The sequence below is a fragment of the Balaenoptera ricei genome, chromosome 2, assembly GCF_028023285.1.
Source record: "Balaenoptera ricei isolate mBalRic1 chromosome 2, mBalRic1.hap2, whole genome shotgun sequence".
In the NCBI taxonomy this organism is placed as follows: Eukaryota; Metazoa; Chordata; class Mammalia; order Artiodactyla; family Balaenopteridae; genus Balaenoptera; species Balaenoptera ricei.
Window position 1 is genome coordinate 102,033,586 of NC_082640.1, and position 16,573 is coordinate 102,050,158.

General features: G+C 38.1%; 1 protein-coding gene across 6 annotated transcripts in view; it reads left to right on the forward strand.

Annotated features, from left to right (window-relative positions):
- UBR1 (ubiquitin protein ligase E3 component n-recognin 1) overlaps positions 1–14,420 on the forward strand; it is a 144,747-nt gene extending 130,327 nt beyond the window's left edge. For 5 of the 6 annotated variants that reach the window (XM_059913490.1, XM_059913495.1, XM_059913492.1 and 2 more), the window contains 5 exons: positions 838–894; positions 1,874–1,951; positions 8,150–8,320; positions 10,172–10,273; positions 11,811–14,420. In XM_059913490.1, the coding sequence (XP_059769473.1) occupies positions 838–894; positions 1,874–1,951; positions 8,150–8,320; positions 10,172–10,273; positions 11,811–11,952 (550 nt within the window). In that variant the 3' untranslated portion in view covers positions 11,953–14,420. The remainder of the gene's footprint in view (positions 1–837; positions 895–1,873; positions 1,952–8,149; positions 8,321–10,171; positions 10,274–11,810) is intronic. The other variant, XM_059913491.1, reaches the window with a different exon arrangement.
- Positions 14,421–16,573: the final 2,153 nt, after the last annotated feature.

Below are 16,573 nucleotides of genomic sequence, written 5' to 3' on the forward strand. Positions count from 1 at the left end.
TTATACTAATTTTACTTTTATTTTGTTGGAGTCGATACATTTTTAACTTGCTATTCTAGTTTAATGTTAAAAATTCGTACTTTGAAACAAAGTCTGTACCACTCCTGGCTCTGCTTGCCTCAAAGCCTTTCCTCATTATCTGCTCTGAAAGGCAGGAGACTGACCTCTGTAGGCCATATTTCCCGGTCTCCCTCCCTCGTCTGTTGGCTTCAGCCTGTGGGAGGCACTGGCAAGATATTGGAGGTCAGGAGGAAGAGAGAAACCTGTGTTTAGGCCACCTCTCTCTGCCTTGTGGGGCATCCCTGACAGTGGCTACTGTCAGTTCTACTGATGTTCTACTGGATGTCAGAACATCTAGTTCCCACCAGACAAGTCTACTGTAGTTCTAGCATCCACCAGTGACCCTGAGCTCCAACAAAACCACTCCAAAAATATTATTTTGTTCCTGCAGCCTGGGAAGGGTAGTAGCTTCCTGTTATTGGCTAATCTTTGGGTTGCCTTGCCTTTTTTGACCCCTGGTTGGCTTCTCAGCCCTTCTGTCACCTTTATTTCCAATTCCTAGTATTAAATTCCCTCTTGTTAAAATACTCAGAGTGGTTTCTGTATTTCTAGTGATAGATAACCTTTTAAAAAAGAAATTAATAAAAGAGGGGGGTAAATAGACAGAAAAAAGAAGGGGAGAAAAAGGGAGAAGAAAGGGGGACAAGATGTAAGGTAAAAGAAGTCTAGCAGAGGGCACATGGAAAGAAGGGACAGAGGTTTGGAGAGGATGGCTCCATGAATATTCCACTGAAGTTGTGATGACCCATTTGCTTTTTCTCTCTGCTCCCCATATAGATGGTGTACAGACCCTGCCTTACTAAACTGTTTGAAGCAAAAAAGCGCCATAGTCAGGTTGGTTTTACTTCTCAATCCTTCCCCATGTACAAGTTGTGTTTCCAAAAGTAGTTGGTTGATGAGCATGCTTTCTAGTCTGTTGTCTTCATTCTCACTCAGCACATTATTTCTTACATTTCTGTTAGGTCTTTGCTGGAAATTTGATTCTTCATACAGTTGATTTTTTTCTTGGAGTGGCTGTCCTTTCCCTCTTAAATTGTTTGACACCACCAGAACCTGTTCCTTAAGCTAGTGCATACCTGTTAAAAGGCTTCTTGGAGTTGCTAGTGTATTAAAATGAGAGGGTAGTGACAGTATTCATATAAACCACTTTTTTTTTTTTTTGAGAATAAAGATATAAATAAAACTATTCCCTCCTCCCCATCTCTTCCTTTCTATAAGCTTAGAGACTACCCAGCAAAACTTTTCTTCAGCCCCCCTATCTCCCTTAAGTTATGGTTTAATCAAAATCCATCTCTTCCTCAAGGACAATTTTTTTTTAATTAATTAATTTATTTATTTATTTATATTTTTTGGCTGTGTTGGGTCTTTCTTGCTGTGCACGGGCTTTCTCTAGTTGTGGTGATCAGGGGCTACTCTTCGTTGTGGTGTGCAGGCTTCTCATTGCGGTGGCTTCTCTTGTTGCGGAGCACGGGCTCTAGGTGCGCGGGCTTCAGTAGTTGCGGCAGCGGGCCCTAGAGCACATGGGCTTCAGTAGTTGTCCATTACTATGGATTGCAAATATGAATCCTTAAACTGTTGTTTTTTTTTTTTTTTGGCCACGTCACACGGCTTGTGGGATCTTAGTTCCCCGACCAGACCAGGGATCAAACCCATGCCCCCTGCAGTGGAAGCACAGAGTCCTAACCACTGGACCACCAGGGAATTCCCCTCCTCTCGTTATTTTTAAAACATTCTTCCTTCTATTATTTGGTCTGTTTTTGATCTGGGCTTATTTACTCATAAAATAAAATTGCCATTTAAATTATATTTCTAGGTACCCTAGAAAAAGAAATAGTTTGATAGAGCTTCCTGATGACTATAGCTGCCTCCTAAATCAAGCTTCTCATTTCAGGTAAGAAGAAATATATATTTAAAACTTTTTTGAGCTTGCAAACTCAGCACCACTAGCAAACTTTTTTAAAAAGCGACCACTGAGCATCCTCTGTAACAGTGATTTTCAATCTTTTTTTTTTAATTCAGGTGAAAATCACATAACATACAATTTTGTATAATTCATTGGCATTTAGTGTATTGCCAATGTTGTGCGACCACTATTTCTCTCTAATTTCAAAACTTTTTGATCACCCCAGGGAAACACCTTGCATCCACTAAATAATCATTCTCCATCCCGCTCTTTCCCGATTCTGTAGTAACTGATAATCTGCTTTCTGTCTCCATGGATTTACCTATTCTAGATATATTATATAAAAGGAATCATACAATCTATGACCTTTTGTGTCTGGCTTTTTTCACTTAGTATGTCTTTGAGGTTCATCCAAGTTGTAGGATGTATCAGTACTTCATTCCTTTCTTGGCTAAATAATATTTCATTGTATGTATATACCAAAGTTCATTAATCTATTCATCCATTGGTGGGCATTTAGGTTGTTTCCCTCTTTTGACTATTATGAATAATGCTACTATAAACATTCATGTACAAGTTTCTGGTTGGACATATATTTTAATTTTTCTTGGGTATCTATACCTAGGAGTGGAATGCTGGATCATTATGGTAATCCTATTTTTAACATTTTGAGGAACCATTAAACTGTCTTCCACAATGGCTGCACCATTTTACATTCCCACCAGAATGTATGAGGGCTCCTGTTTCTCCATATTCTCACCAGCACTTTTTATTTTCTGGTTTGTTTGCTTTTTGTTTTTTAATTAAAGCAATCCCAGTGGGTGAAAAATAGTAGCTCACTGCGGTTTGATATACATTTCCTTAATGATCAAGGATGTTGAACGTCTTTTTGTGTGCTTGTTACAGATTTGTATATGTTCTTTGGAGAAATGTGTGTTCAAGTTTTTTGCCCATTTTGTTTATTTATTTATTTTTCATTTATTTTATTTTATTTTTTATTTTTAAAATTTTTTAATTGGGGTATAGTTGTTTTACAATGTTGTTTTAGTTTCTACTGTACAGCGAAGTGGAGTTCCCTGTGCTATACAGCAGGTTCTCATTAGTTATCTATTTTATACATATTAGTGTATATATGGCAATCCCAAGCCCATTTTATAATTGCACTATCTTTTTTGTTGTTGAGTTGTAAGAGTTCTTTTTATCTTCTGGATATTAAACCCTTATTAGATTTTAATTTGCAAATATTTCCTCCTATAAGTTGTGTTTTCATATTCTTCATAATGTCCTTTGATGTATGAGTCCATTTTATGTTTCTTTCTTTTGTTGCTTGTGCTTTTGGTATCAAAACTAAGAATTTGTTGCCAAATCTGAGATCATGAAGATTTAGTCCCATGTTTTTTCCAAATAATTTTATAGTTTTAGCTCATATTTAGGCTGTGTATCTGTTTTGAATTAATTTTTGGAATAAGGTAGGAGGTACAACTTCATTCTTTTTTTCATGTGGTTTCCAGTTGTCCCAGCACCATTTTTGGAGACTGTTCTTTCTCCCTCATTAAATAGTTTTGGCACCTACTTTGAAAATCAATTGGTCACAGATGTTTGGGTTTATTTCTGGACTCTCAATTCTATTCCATTGGTCTATAAGTCTATCCTTATGCTAGTACCACATATTTAAATTACTGTACCTTTGTAGTAAGCTTTGAAATTGTAACATGAGAGCTTTCCAACTTTTTCTTTTTCAATACTGTTGTGACTATATGGGGTCCTTTGCAATTACATTGGAATTTGAGAATTGGCTTTTTCATTTCTGCAAAAGAGGCAATTGGGATTTTAATAGAGATTGCATTAATCTATAGATTGCTTTGGAGAGTGTTGCCTTCTTAACAGTATTGTCTTCCAGTCCATGAACATGGATGCCTTCTATACTTAGGCCTGCTTGAATTTCATTCAGTGATGTTTTGTAGTTTTCAGTGTGCAAGACTTTTCCCTCCTTGATTATATTTATTCGTAGGTATTTTATTCTTTTGAAAGCTATTGTAAATGAAATTGTTTTCTTAATTTCCTTTTTGGATTGTTCATTGCTGGTGTATGTATGTATTTATTTATTTTTGGCTGCATTGTGTCTTCGTTGCTGCACGCGGACTTTCTCTAGTTGCAGTGAGCAGGGGCTATTCTTTGTTGCGGTGCGCGGGCTTCTCATTGCAGTGGCTTCTCTTGTTGCAGAGTACAGGCTCTAGGCGCGCAGGCTTCAGTAGTTGTGGCTCGCGGGCTCTAGAGCGCAGGCTCAGTAGTTGTGGCGCACGGGCTTAGTTGCTCCGCGACATGTGGGATCTTTCTGGACCAGGGCTCGAACCCTGTGTACCCTGCATTGTCAGGCGGATTCTTAACCACTGCGCCACCAGGGAAGCCTTGCTGGTGTATTTAAACACAACTGATTTTTGTCTGTTGATCTTGTACCCTGCAACTTTCCTGATTTCCATTAGGTTTTTTTTGTTGTTGTTGTTAATGGTTTCTTTCAAAGAGCATATTTAGGAGAGTTAATTTAAAGTCTTTGTTTATTATGTCTCATGGCTGGGCTTCCTTAGGGATGATTTCTGTCAGTCTCTTTTTTGTTTCCTGTGAATGGGCCATACTTTTCTGTTTCTTTGTAAGCTTTGTTGAGAATGGGACATTTTGAGTATTGTAATGTAATAACTCTGGAAATCAGATTCTTACCACATCCCAGGAATTGCCATTGTTGCTTGATAAAGGCTGTAGTTATCTGTTTGTTTTAGTGACTTTTCCAAACTATTTTTGCAAAGACTCTATTCGTTGTGTGTTCACTGAAGTCTGTGTTCCATCATCTCTGTGGTCAGCCAGTAACTGACAGAGATTTCCTTAAATGCCTGGATGCAATAAGAAAAAAAAAAAAGAGAAGAAAAGATATGAAGACTATTCTGCCTCTTTAAATCCCCTCTACTACCATCACCGCCAAGGAAGCTGCTTCAGCCCACGGGAGCTGAAACAATGGTCATTTTCTGTGCCGGCCCCTCAGTGAACTGCCAGGCAAAACTAAACATACAACCCTAATTTTTGAAGACAAGGTCCCTCTTGCCCACCTTGGCACCAGCATGCTGCACCAGGATTGTGGGCAGCCACCCCCATAGCTACCTGCTGTGGGGCTGGGGGATAAGGGATGGTAACCACTACACAGAATGCCAAAATTCACTGAAATTTACTAGCCTCATTTTTGTCAAGCACTCCTCTGGACACTGCAACTGTTTGTCCCGACTCTGAGTTCCCAGAATAATTGCTTCAGACAGTTCTTGCCAGATCAGTAGTTGTTCTGGTAGAGGAACCGCACTGTTCTCAACTTCCCAAGCAAGTAGCAGTCTTAGAAATATCTTTTATACATGTGTCTTTAAACACTGTTTTACATGCATTACAGTGTGGTGACCACATTCATTCACTGAAATAACACTGAAGAACACTTTTTTTTCCCAAACACAATCTTATATGGAAGCCCATTATAACAGTAAAACAGACAACACTGTGACTCAAAGCGCAAGCCTGGGTATTGGAAAGAGGAGTATACCCGTTAGCCTCTTCTGGCACCATGTTCCTCCTGCCTCAGTCAGGTTAAACACTACTCTAAAGCAGTGTTTCTCAAACTTCCTTTTATCTTCGTCTTCCCTTTCACTGATCACTTTCAAATGAAAAAAATACTAGCTGATAAAGACTAGTGAGAAGCAATAAAAACAAGTTACATTGTGCTCATTGCTAATACCATGTATGAATTACCTGTTAGTTACTTTTATAAGAGAACAACATGAGCTTAAACCCATGATGCTATATGATAAAATTATGTTCAATAAGGTTAACCGTAATTTTTGTTTTGCCTTCTATAATATGGTGCAAGTTATTTGAATAGCATAAATTAATGAGCAGCACACCACCAGTGAAATGTCACTGAATGGAGAAATCATATTTGTATCTGCTTCAGCCATTGGTTTGTGAATATTTCATATTTGAATCACAATGCATCATCTTGAAAATAATAAGCCAAAATTATTATTGGTGCAGTTCTGTATCCTTGACAATCCAGTTGCATCACACACCACCCATAGCAAACCAGACTGATAATGATGACATGAAACTAGCAGTAACTAGTAATTAAAAGGCAAGAATCTCAGTAGCTTGAAAATCAAAGCCTATTCAAGACTCCATTGATAAAGTACTGGTGACAAGGCATCGTTTTCCAAAATTGCAGAAATTCCAAAGCTCAGTTAGGCGTTTTGTAATGTTCCTAAGCTTTGTGCAACAGCTAAACTTCTTAGTAAACTTAATTAGAGCTCTCAGTAAACACAACTAACTCTCAAATTTAAGGATACTAATTAATAATTCCAGTTAACTGCCTTGATCTGTAAGGTGACTTAGTCTTTAGTTATATGTTAAATAACTTGCTGTCATTTGAAGGACTCAAAAGGAGAGAATGCAGTTCAGGGTCATCTTAAGGGCTTGAAGAGCCCTTCTTTGGCCCACTCTGAGAATCACCACCCTACAGAATGACTAAGGAAATTCTCTTATTTAGTTATAACCATTGCTTTGAGCCACAAAGCCAGGGAGTTTAACTGGCCCATCAGGAGCTTGGGCAGCCCATAGTTCAGCCTCTATTACCAGTTAAAATTGACCTCAGTTTCAGCTCCCTTGCTGCTTGTCTCAGGCAGATTAAGGTCAGCCAACTAAGGAAGTGACTGAATCACTTTACCTCTCAGCCCTCCAAAAATTAGCTGGATGATTTCAGAGACTGCATCCAGCTCCAAATTCAGTGACTTTCCTAATCTTGGGGCTGCATTGGTATCACAGACACCCTCTGAATAGATATTGTTTTCTAGGCATTCAAGGGTATCATGCTGTTGGCTCTGAGAAGAGTGTTAATCATTAATCACAGTGACGATGCTCCTGAATGATATTAGTACTTATTGGTTTCAAGTAAAAATGATAATAAATCTTATGCTCTCTTCCAGTTGTATTGTTACTACTGGTTTCCATTAAGACTGAGTCATCTCTAGTGTAGGAGCGTGGCTGGTCAGTGACTGTATTTCAGGGACATCACTCCCATTTTCCTCTATAGGATGGGACTCAGCCATCCTGTGCTAAAAGTTAAAGAAGATGTTGGCTTTATCCAAAAAGAACAACACCCGGGAAGTGAAAAGAACCCCCTCATCTATAGGAGACAGGAATGGAATACCTGTGCAGGGAGTCCCTCTGCTCCTGTGTAGAGAATAGTGATTTTCTTATCTTGCCTAAGAAAGTGGGCATCAGAGAATAAACTGTTAATACCATATTAGAGATTCATTTTGGTGCTCTTTATTCTGACCCAATTGTGGACATCACTGGATCTCTTCTGGGGTTGCATTTATTTTTTTCTGTCCAAATTGATGCTTGCTTTATGTCCATTATACAGCAGAGATAGGAGTATAAGAAGCTCCTTTTACAAAGATAGCCATTATCACTTTAATTCAGAGAGTGATACCCCTCTTGGGGGCATTATAGCAAGGCTCTAGCATGCCACTGTGTCAAATGGCCAGATCTCATAGTACTACTTGGTTCAAACAAGTCAACTTTGTCACTTTTTCTTTCCCAAGACTTGGCTGTGTTTCACAGATGGAAAAGTGCATCAACTCAAAGACTGCAGTCTCCCCTTTCAACCCTAAAGATCTCAATGCTTCAAAGAAGTGGGGGAAATGTGTTTAAACCCTTACTGAAAATTGTGGTTAAAACAACAACAGTAATTGTACACTTCAAGGTCATTGCTCCAACATTGAGGACACAAGATTGACTAAACCAATCCAGAGGGGGAGCTGACTGTAAATTGGTCATGTCAGATGAAGACTGGATTCTCTAAATGCATCGCAATCTCAAGGCATATTTAAGTGCCACACTTTGTGGGAATTCCCAGAACACTGCATATTTAAAAATAAATTTTCGTACTATGAATTAATCAGAAGACTTTTTGTTATCTTCTTAAGGAAAAGTATTAAAGAGGAATCATCTAATTAAATGTTTACTTGTGTTTTAAGAGCTTTCTTTGCTGCAAAGCAGCCAGTGATGAAAACACTGCTAATACATCTAAAACACTGCTAACTGATTATATCATGCTTTTATTATTTCTCCACCATACTGAATGTTTTCTTCCCTTTTGAGGTGCCCACGGTCTGCAGATGACGAGCGAAAGCACCCTGTCCTCTGTCTTTTCTGCGGAGCCATACTGTGTTCTCAGAACATTTGCTGCCAAGAAATTGTGAATGGGGAAGAGGTGGGAGCTTGCATTTTTCATGCCCTTCACTGTGGAGCTGGAGTCTGCATTTTCCTAAAGTAAGTAGGAAGCTTCATAATGAACTTAAGGAATCTGAATCCAGTCTGGTGGCCATTATGGCAGGACAGTATGTTGATAGGATATGATCTGTCAGAAGTTACAGCATAGACCTGTTATTCACATGCAATTGCATTTGAAAAGATACTTAAGTATCTTCTCAAATGTAAATAATAGTTTAAAAAATATGAAGTAAGTAGTTTAAAAATAAGTTAAAAATTGGAATCTGTTCACATTTTCATTATTTGTGGAAAACCTTAAACAAATATGGTAGACTTGAAATGAAATTGAGTTATTTGTATTGAGGTGGATGGACCTATAGTCTGTCATACAGAGTGAAGTAGGTCAGAAAGAGAAAAACAAATACCGTACGCTAACACATATATATGGAATCTTAAAAAAAAAAAAGGTTCTAATGAACCTAGGGGCAGGACAGGAATAAAGATGCAGACGTGGAGAATGGACTTGAGGACATGGGGAGGGGGAAGGGTAAGCTGGGACGAAGTGAGAGAGTAGCATTGACATATATACACTACCAAATGTAAAATAGATAACTAGTGGGAAGCAGCCGCATAGCACAGGGAGATCAGCTCGGTGCTTTGTGACCGCCTAGAGGGGTGGGATAGGGAAGTTGGGAGGGAGATGCAGGAGGGAGGGCATATGGGGATATATGTATACGTATAGCTGCTTCACTTTGTTATACAGCAGAAACTAACACAACATTGTAAAGCAATTATACTCCAATAAAGATGGTAAAAAAAAAAAAATGGAAACATGAAATATGATAGACTTTATATTGATTACTCTGGTATTGTGTAAAACTCAGGTATAGTGAAAGAGTTTAGAGTCCTAAAACTTATATTTTCAAAGGACACGTACATTGTTAGTTTATGTTGTCCTTTGAATGTTTTAATTTGCTTCACTTCCTCTATCAACCAACCATTGTTTTCCCTGGTGTCTTAGCAAATGACTGAGAACAGACCAATAGTCTCTTGTATTTATGAAAGAAGAGTGCACGTTTCCTGAGAGAGAGAAAAAATTCAAAGTGGATGCGTGTGCTTTTTCTTTCCGTTCTCCCCATGTAATCTAGTTTCTGTTTATATAAACCCAAACATCTCACTCACTAGGGAATATGTAGTCACTGCTAATCAGCATCTGTTGGAACAAGGAGAATAAGTGTATGGAAGCAAAGCCCAAACACCTATTTTCTTCTAGGGTACCTACAGCGAGTAAACCCACTACCTATTCCAACTGTTTATTTTATAATTTCTCTCTAGAGTACTTATCTCTTATGTACACGAACATTATTTTTTATTTTTCCATTCCTCTGCTGTAAGAGTCCCAAGTACCTTCAGGGTTACAGTGGTTCTTTATAATGTGCACTGTTGGAGGCTGGCTCTAAACAGAAAAGGCTTGACACTTCCATAGATGACCTTCTTTCTGGCCCAGGGTTATCAGACTAGGAGATATGGTTCTATTCTTCTGTTAAGCTCCCTCCCCCGCTCCAGGTCATAGGTCAGGAAATAGGACAGAAACAACCCCAGCCACCATCTTTCAGGGTACCTATGGTTCACATAGGACAGCCTCCTTCTTCTCTTCAGTATATTTAGTCAGTATTACTGACTGGTCCCATTTCCCTAAATCCATTGATCCTTTCCCATAGCTTCAACAAAAATAGCAATGTTCATTCTCTTTTATTTAGACAAAACACAATTTAGTCTGTTTGTCTATATTGTCTTTATACTGAATTCTTAACAGATACCATGTCTTTTCTCTAGATTAACTTTGACACAGTGCCTGTCATTTGCATACATGCACTTAGTAATATTTCTGTTGGTTGTTTTGTCCCTTAGAATCAGAGAATGTAGAGTAGTCCTGGTTGAAGGTAAAGCCAGAGGCTGTGCCTATCCAGCCCCTTATTTGGATGAATATGGAGAAACAGACCCTGGCCTGAAGTAAGTTTTTTAAATTTTACTCACATTATTGTACATGGATGGTGGCAGCTCTTTAAACACAAAAGCTAATACTGAGAGATATTTTTAAATAGCTATAAATTGAAAATATTAAATATGATGCCATCCTAAATGTAACACATAATTTTCAACAAGTCTGTGCTTCTCCAAAATTTTTAGACCCCCGCCATCCTAATGTTTGAACGCTGTATTATTTTTAATCAACCTTTCTTCAGAATTACTTAGAAGGTTTAATTGACGCTGATGTATAAAAGAAAGAAATCTGTAGTATCCAGCGAGGGAGTTTGGTTTAAAATGGATATTCATTGTTTCCATTGCAATACTTGAAACTTTTTATTAGCCAGCTATGTCAGCCTTCTTTGCTTCTAAACATTAGCAAAAATGCTTAGAATCCTGTAATTTTCTGTATCCTTCACTGGTGTTAGGAACTGGAGTACCACTCATGGGTATGAGAAAAAGGAGGTAAGGCCACAATAGTCCCAAAAGTAGATATAGGTAAAGATTAGACCCCCTTACCATAAGCTCTTTTTGTTTAACTAAAAGTGTGTTCTTTTGAAATTTTGGCTTCGCCAAAAAGTTTGTTCGGGATTTTTGTAACATCTTACGGAAAAATCTGAACGAAATTTTTCATCAACCCAATATATTATTCAGAATGAATCGGCTTATTAGATGAGGCTTGGAACCTCTTTGTTCATACGGAGATTTGTTTTTATTGTAACAGCTTTTGACCTGTATAGAGAAAGTCTTTGGATTCAGGAAGAAAAAGCTGGGTGGTGAAAGTAGTTAATGATTGAGGATAAGAGGTCTGTGTTGTTCCAGAAAGGTACAAAGAAGCAGAATTTTTAAGTTAGTTAGGCAATATGAAAATACCCAACCAGCTGAGACATGTGAGTGCCCCAGGGATGAGAGTCTCACAGTTCTCCATCATTGGCAACGGCCAAACTTCAGTCATTTTGAATTAGCTGTTATACAGTGTTACAAACTGTGCAACCTTAGAATTGGTGTGGAGTAATTTTATTTAAATACTTGCTAATCACCAGCAAGTTTGTTGTGTCATAAAGACAATAATAACTAAGTATTTCTGAGGAGCAGCGTATAATTTGAGGGCTTAGTGTTACACCTCAGACCTAACCTCTACCCTACAAAGATCAGAAATCAAAGCTGGATAAACTGTAAGAGGCCAGAAAGCCATTAAAGACCTACTCAGGCTAACCACTCAAAAAAGAATAGAACTGCTTCAAGTTATAAACCTTTCTAGCCATTTAAATGGGGTCCCATAATGCCCATGGTATACTTGACCTATTTTTCTGAATAATCAAGGAGTAAGTTTCTTCTTCATTAGCTAAGTAACTTACCAAGTTCATGGTGATCAGTGGTGAAGGGAAAATATACCTTTTAAAACCTTGTCCTGGTGATTCCTCCCAGTTCCAAGAACATCTCAAAAGTTCAGACTAGTTTAAACAATAAAGATGTAGTAGTTATTTGATTCAAGCTTACATGTTTTTTTCTCCCCCTGAAGGAGGGGCAACCCCCTTCATTTATCTCGTGAGCGGTATCGGAAGCTCCATTTGGTGTGGCAGCAACACTGCATCATAGAAGAGATTGCTAGGAGCCAGGAAACTAATCAGATGTTATTCGGATTCAACTGGCAGTTACTGTGAGCTCCAACTCTGCCTGGGGAGAATCACGAATGAAGACAGTAATGAAGACTGATTCAAAATTATGGAGACCTTACTGAGGGCTGGGGAAGGGTTGGAGGGTCTTTTGCTCCATGTCCAGATTCACATACATCAATAAAATATTCCTTAATGGAGTATTTCTTTCAATTAATGAACATATGCTTAAAGGGAAAAAAAAAGACATAGATTAATCTATTTTATGTTCCAGAACACTAAAGAAATGCTTCTTCACTCCAAGTGTCTGATTCTGCTAATAGTTCCAGAAAACTTACTTCCCTTCATAATCTGTCCCACTTCACTTCGTCCACCTGATAAATGAAGTCACATCAAGCAGTTGTGGGCATTCTTATATGTTGGTTGACTCTTCTACAACTTGTATTTGGTGTTTCCCCCCCAAATTTAATTTAGCTAATGGATCACTGACAAGATTTTAATAATCTGTGTTAGTCTTCCTTGAAGCTAAAGAGAAATTCAGAAACCATGCAGTATACTTCAATTGAGAAAGTTTTCCAAAAAGTAAAAATTTTATAATTTCTCTCTTAAGGAAATGCCCCTAAAGTGCCACTTACTGTTTCAGCCAGAAACTAAACTATATTTCTATATGGACAGAGTTTCCATTTCTAAGGCAAATTTCTGCCAGTGTGGAAAAGCTTTTTTTTTCCTACTGTAGACCTCAAGAAGAGTTAGGATAATGTATACATTATTTATCCCTGATGAAAGAAAGGCTGCAGTCCTCACCTCTGATGGTGAGGATTAGCTTTGTTGCATTTTGAAATTATACTTTCCATTTTCCAAAGGCAAGTTTCTAAAATGAGTTCACTTATCTCTTGATTGTGGCACCACTCTATTTGACTCAGAAACCTGATGCAATTCTGATGTAAACTATCTATAGAATGAGGATAAGAAAATTCCCCCAATGAATGGATCATGGCAGCTGTAAATTAGAACAATCAGATTTAAGCCTGTTCTGTAACATTCTGTGTCTTTGTAAGACAGATCCTTCATTTGTTATCTGTGTGCAAACTTTTCATAAACTCTGGGTATATGAGTAGTATAACCAACGAAAAAAGCCACGTGGTCAGTAGTCTGTGTCCTGTTATAACATGCTGTGGTTGAGCCATCTTGTTTATAAATAACAGAGCTCTCCTGCATCTGTGCATAGACTTCTTGGTTTTTGGCTTTAACTTTTTATATCAAGAACTTATGATATAAAACAGCAGGCAGAAGATAGATTGAAATCTTATATTTTAGCTTCTGTTGTCTCTGGGGTAATGTTAGGAGTTTGAAAGATACATTCAAAGACCGTCTTATTTTGCCTTTGGTGACCACGGTCATGTATGTGTATAAATGTTTTCCTACCTTCTTTTTGCTCAGCAAAGGCAAGCAAATAAAAATATATTTGCAAAGTGATTGATGATGCACATTTGGGGTTAGATTTTTTTGGTATTTTTATGTAAAGAAATTCTGGATTTTGCAATAAGGGATTGGCATGAACAGGCATCAGAATCACAATCATGATTTTCTACCTGAATAATTATTATTCAGAAGGTATCAGGAAATAGATACAACGCCAATAAACAGTTTCTAACTATTGATGGGTGAGGATTAGAAATTTCAGTATTCAGTTTGTCAAATTTGCCAGTATGATTAAACGATTATAACATTTCCTTTTATTTCTTATATAATTTTGTTGGATGGATTGTCTGACTGGGAAGTCTGAACCAGCCTAGGCAACAGAAGATGCTGACTTCTGCCCTAATTGATTGGTCCCAGTTTAGCAAAGATAAATTGATTTTTTATTTCTAACCTTTCTCTATCCACTTCATAAATTCTAGAGTTAAGCTCTCAAGCTGCCAGAGGGACTGCCCTGCAATGGCCAGTCAGATCTTTACTGCCAAAGAACCCATTTCCTATTGAGTTCCATTTCCTGAGATTGATTCAGATCTCTGCACTGTAGATGAACATACATCTCTCAGTGCTGCCCCCAGCCCAAGGGATTTCTAATTATATTCAAATATCCTAGTTGTTTGCCTTCATCATTGGAAACAGTTTAATTAAGCATATGAAGTTTACTTAAAAATGAGCAAAAAGTCACTTTATTTTCTTTAGTGTAGTATGTGGAGGAACTGGTTCAACAGGATGGCTCCAAAACTGTGTTTTTTGAATGTTTGGTGAGGGGCTAGCAGGAATTTTAATGATACAGTGAAGAAAAACATATATCTGTATAATTAATTTATTATCGTGGTGTATGGGCTGAGTTCACCCCTTAGTGGTCATTTGTCATTTCATAACAACTATGCATTTTGGTTCACTGTGATGATGATCTATATTTAGTGACTGCCACATGTTTATACCACTGATCCAAATTCCATCCATGATGAAGTTATACAAATAATGCATATATTGATATCTTTTATTGCAAAATGTAAATTTAAAACTTGTATAATGTTCTGTGCTTTTTGAAATAAAATATCTTATATGTGTATATTTAAAAAGAAAAAAGGGAATTCTCATGTTTGGGGATTTGGGTTTGAAGTATAAAAAAGTATACCTAGAAAGGAGCTATAGCTAAAAGTTATCTTTGTCAGCCCAGACAAATTCTTTAAAAGACATAGGTATTTAGTGTAATGGTCTCCAAACATTTTGACCATACAGTCTATCAGTAAATAATTTTTTTTTTTTATTTTTATTTATTATTTATTTATTTATGTCTGCGTTGGTCTTCGTTTCTGCGCGAGGGCTTTCTCTAGTTGCGGCAAGTGGGGGCCACTCTTCATCGCGGTGCGGAGGCCTCTCATTATCGCGGCCTCTCTTGTTGCGGAGCACAGGCTCCAGATGCGCAGGCTCAGCAATTGTGGCTCACGGGCCCAGTTGCTCTGCGGTATGTGGGATCTTCCCAGACCAGGGCTCGAACCCGTGTCCCCTGCATTGGCAGGCAGATTCTCAACCACTGCGCCACCAGGGAAGCCCCAGTAAATAATTTTTAAGATGCATATTTTACATATATGCATGTGTTCAACTGTAAGAATTAAGATTAAAGATGGGGGTGGGGATAAGACAAAATCAGATAATTTTACATTATCAAAATAATGTAAAATTATTACAACCAACAAAAGATGGGAGCAAAGGGATGAGTAGGTAGAAAGTTAAATAAGTTCACTGATTACATCAATGGTATTACATAGAAGTAAAAAGATAGCACTTGAAGCTGAGAAATCAAGAAATAAAAACTACACAAATTGACACTAGGATAAAACTAGCGGCTACATAGACAGAAGGGGCAGTAAGAAGTAGTTTCAAAATTGCTTACATATTAGGGAAGCAACAGAGAATTTAAAGAGAGTACTGAGAGTATTATATAAAATCAGTATAAAGTTTACAACTAGAACTACACACAATATCAAAAGAGGGGGGGAGGCAAAGAAAATAAACTACATAGTGAAACAATATAACAAAATTCAGACCAATCAACAAATGTAGATGGGCTTAACTCACCTACTTTTTAAAAAATCAGCTGAGTTAACAAATAGATTCAGATGAAAATTAAAGAAATGAACCTAATTTAAAAATGGGGGCTTCCCTGGTGGCTCAATGGTTAAGAATCCGCCTGCCAATGCAGGCGACATGGGTTCGAGCCCTGGTCTGGGAAGATCCCACATGCTGCGGAGCAACTAAGCCTGTGCGCCAGAACTACTGAGCCTACGTGCCACAACTACTGAAGCCCGTGCACCTAGAGCCCGTGCTCCACAGCAAGAGAAGCAACGAGAGGCCCGCGCACTGCAACAAAGAGTAGCCCCCACTTGCCTCAACTAGAGAAATCAGGCAAGCAGCAATGAAGACCCAATGCAGTCAAAAATAAATAAATAAATAAATTTTAAAATGGGCAAAAGATTTGAACAGATTTTTCTCCAAAGAAGTACAAATTGCCAGTAAGTACATGAAAAGATGTGCATTAGTCATTAGGGAAACACAAATCAAAACCACAATGAGATACCACTTCATACCCACAAGGATGGCTATTTTCAAAAAGACAGATAATGTGTTGGTGAGGATGTGAAGAAATTGGAACCAAATACAGGCAGTCCTCACTTTGTACAGTAGTGAATTACTGCATATATGTCCACACAAGCTGAAACCATACAGAGCAATCTTAGTATCAATGGGAAAGATACCATTGGGGATTCCCTGGTGGCGCAGTGGTTAAGAATCTGCCTGCCAATGCAGGGACATGGGTTTGAGCCCTGGTCCAGGAGGATCCCACATGTCGCGGAGCGACTAAGCCCACGCGCCACAACTCCTGAAACCCACGCGCGTAGATCCCAGTGCTCCACAACAAGAGAAGCCACTGCAATGAGAAGCCCATGCACTGCGACCAAGAGTAGCCCCTGCTCACCGCAACTAGAGAAAGCCCGCATGCAGCAACGAAGACCCAACGCAGCGATAAATAAAATTTTTTAAAAAGATAACAATTGTTCCATGGCCTTTAAAAATTTTGCTCAAAACAAACTCTTACTGTCAATTATAAATGTATTGGGAAATGAAAATAGTAAAACATATTTTTTAGCACAATGTAATTTATAACATTAGAAACATTGAAAATTCA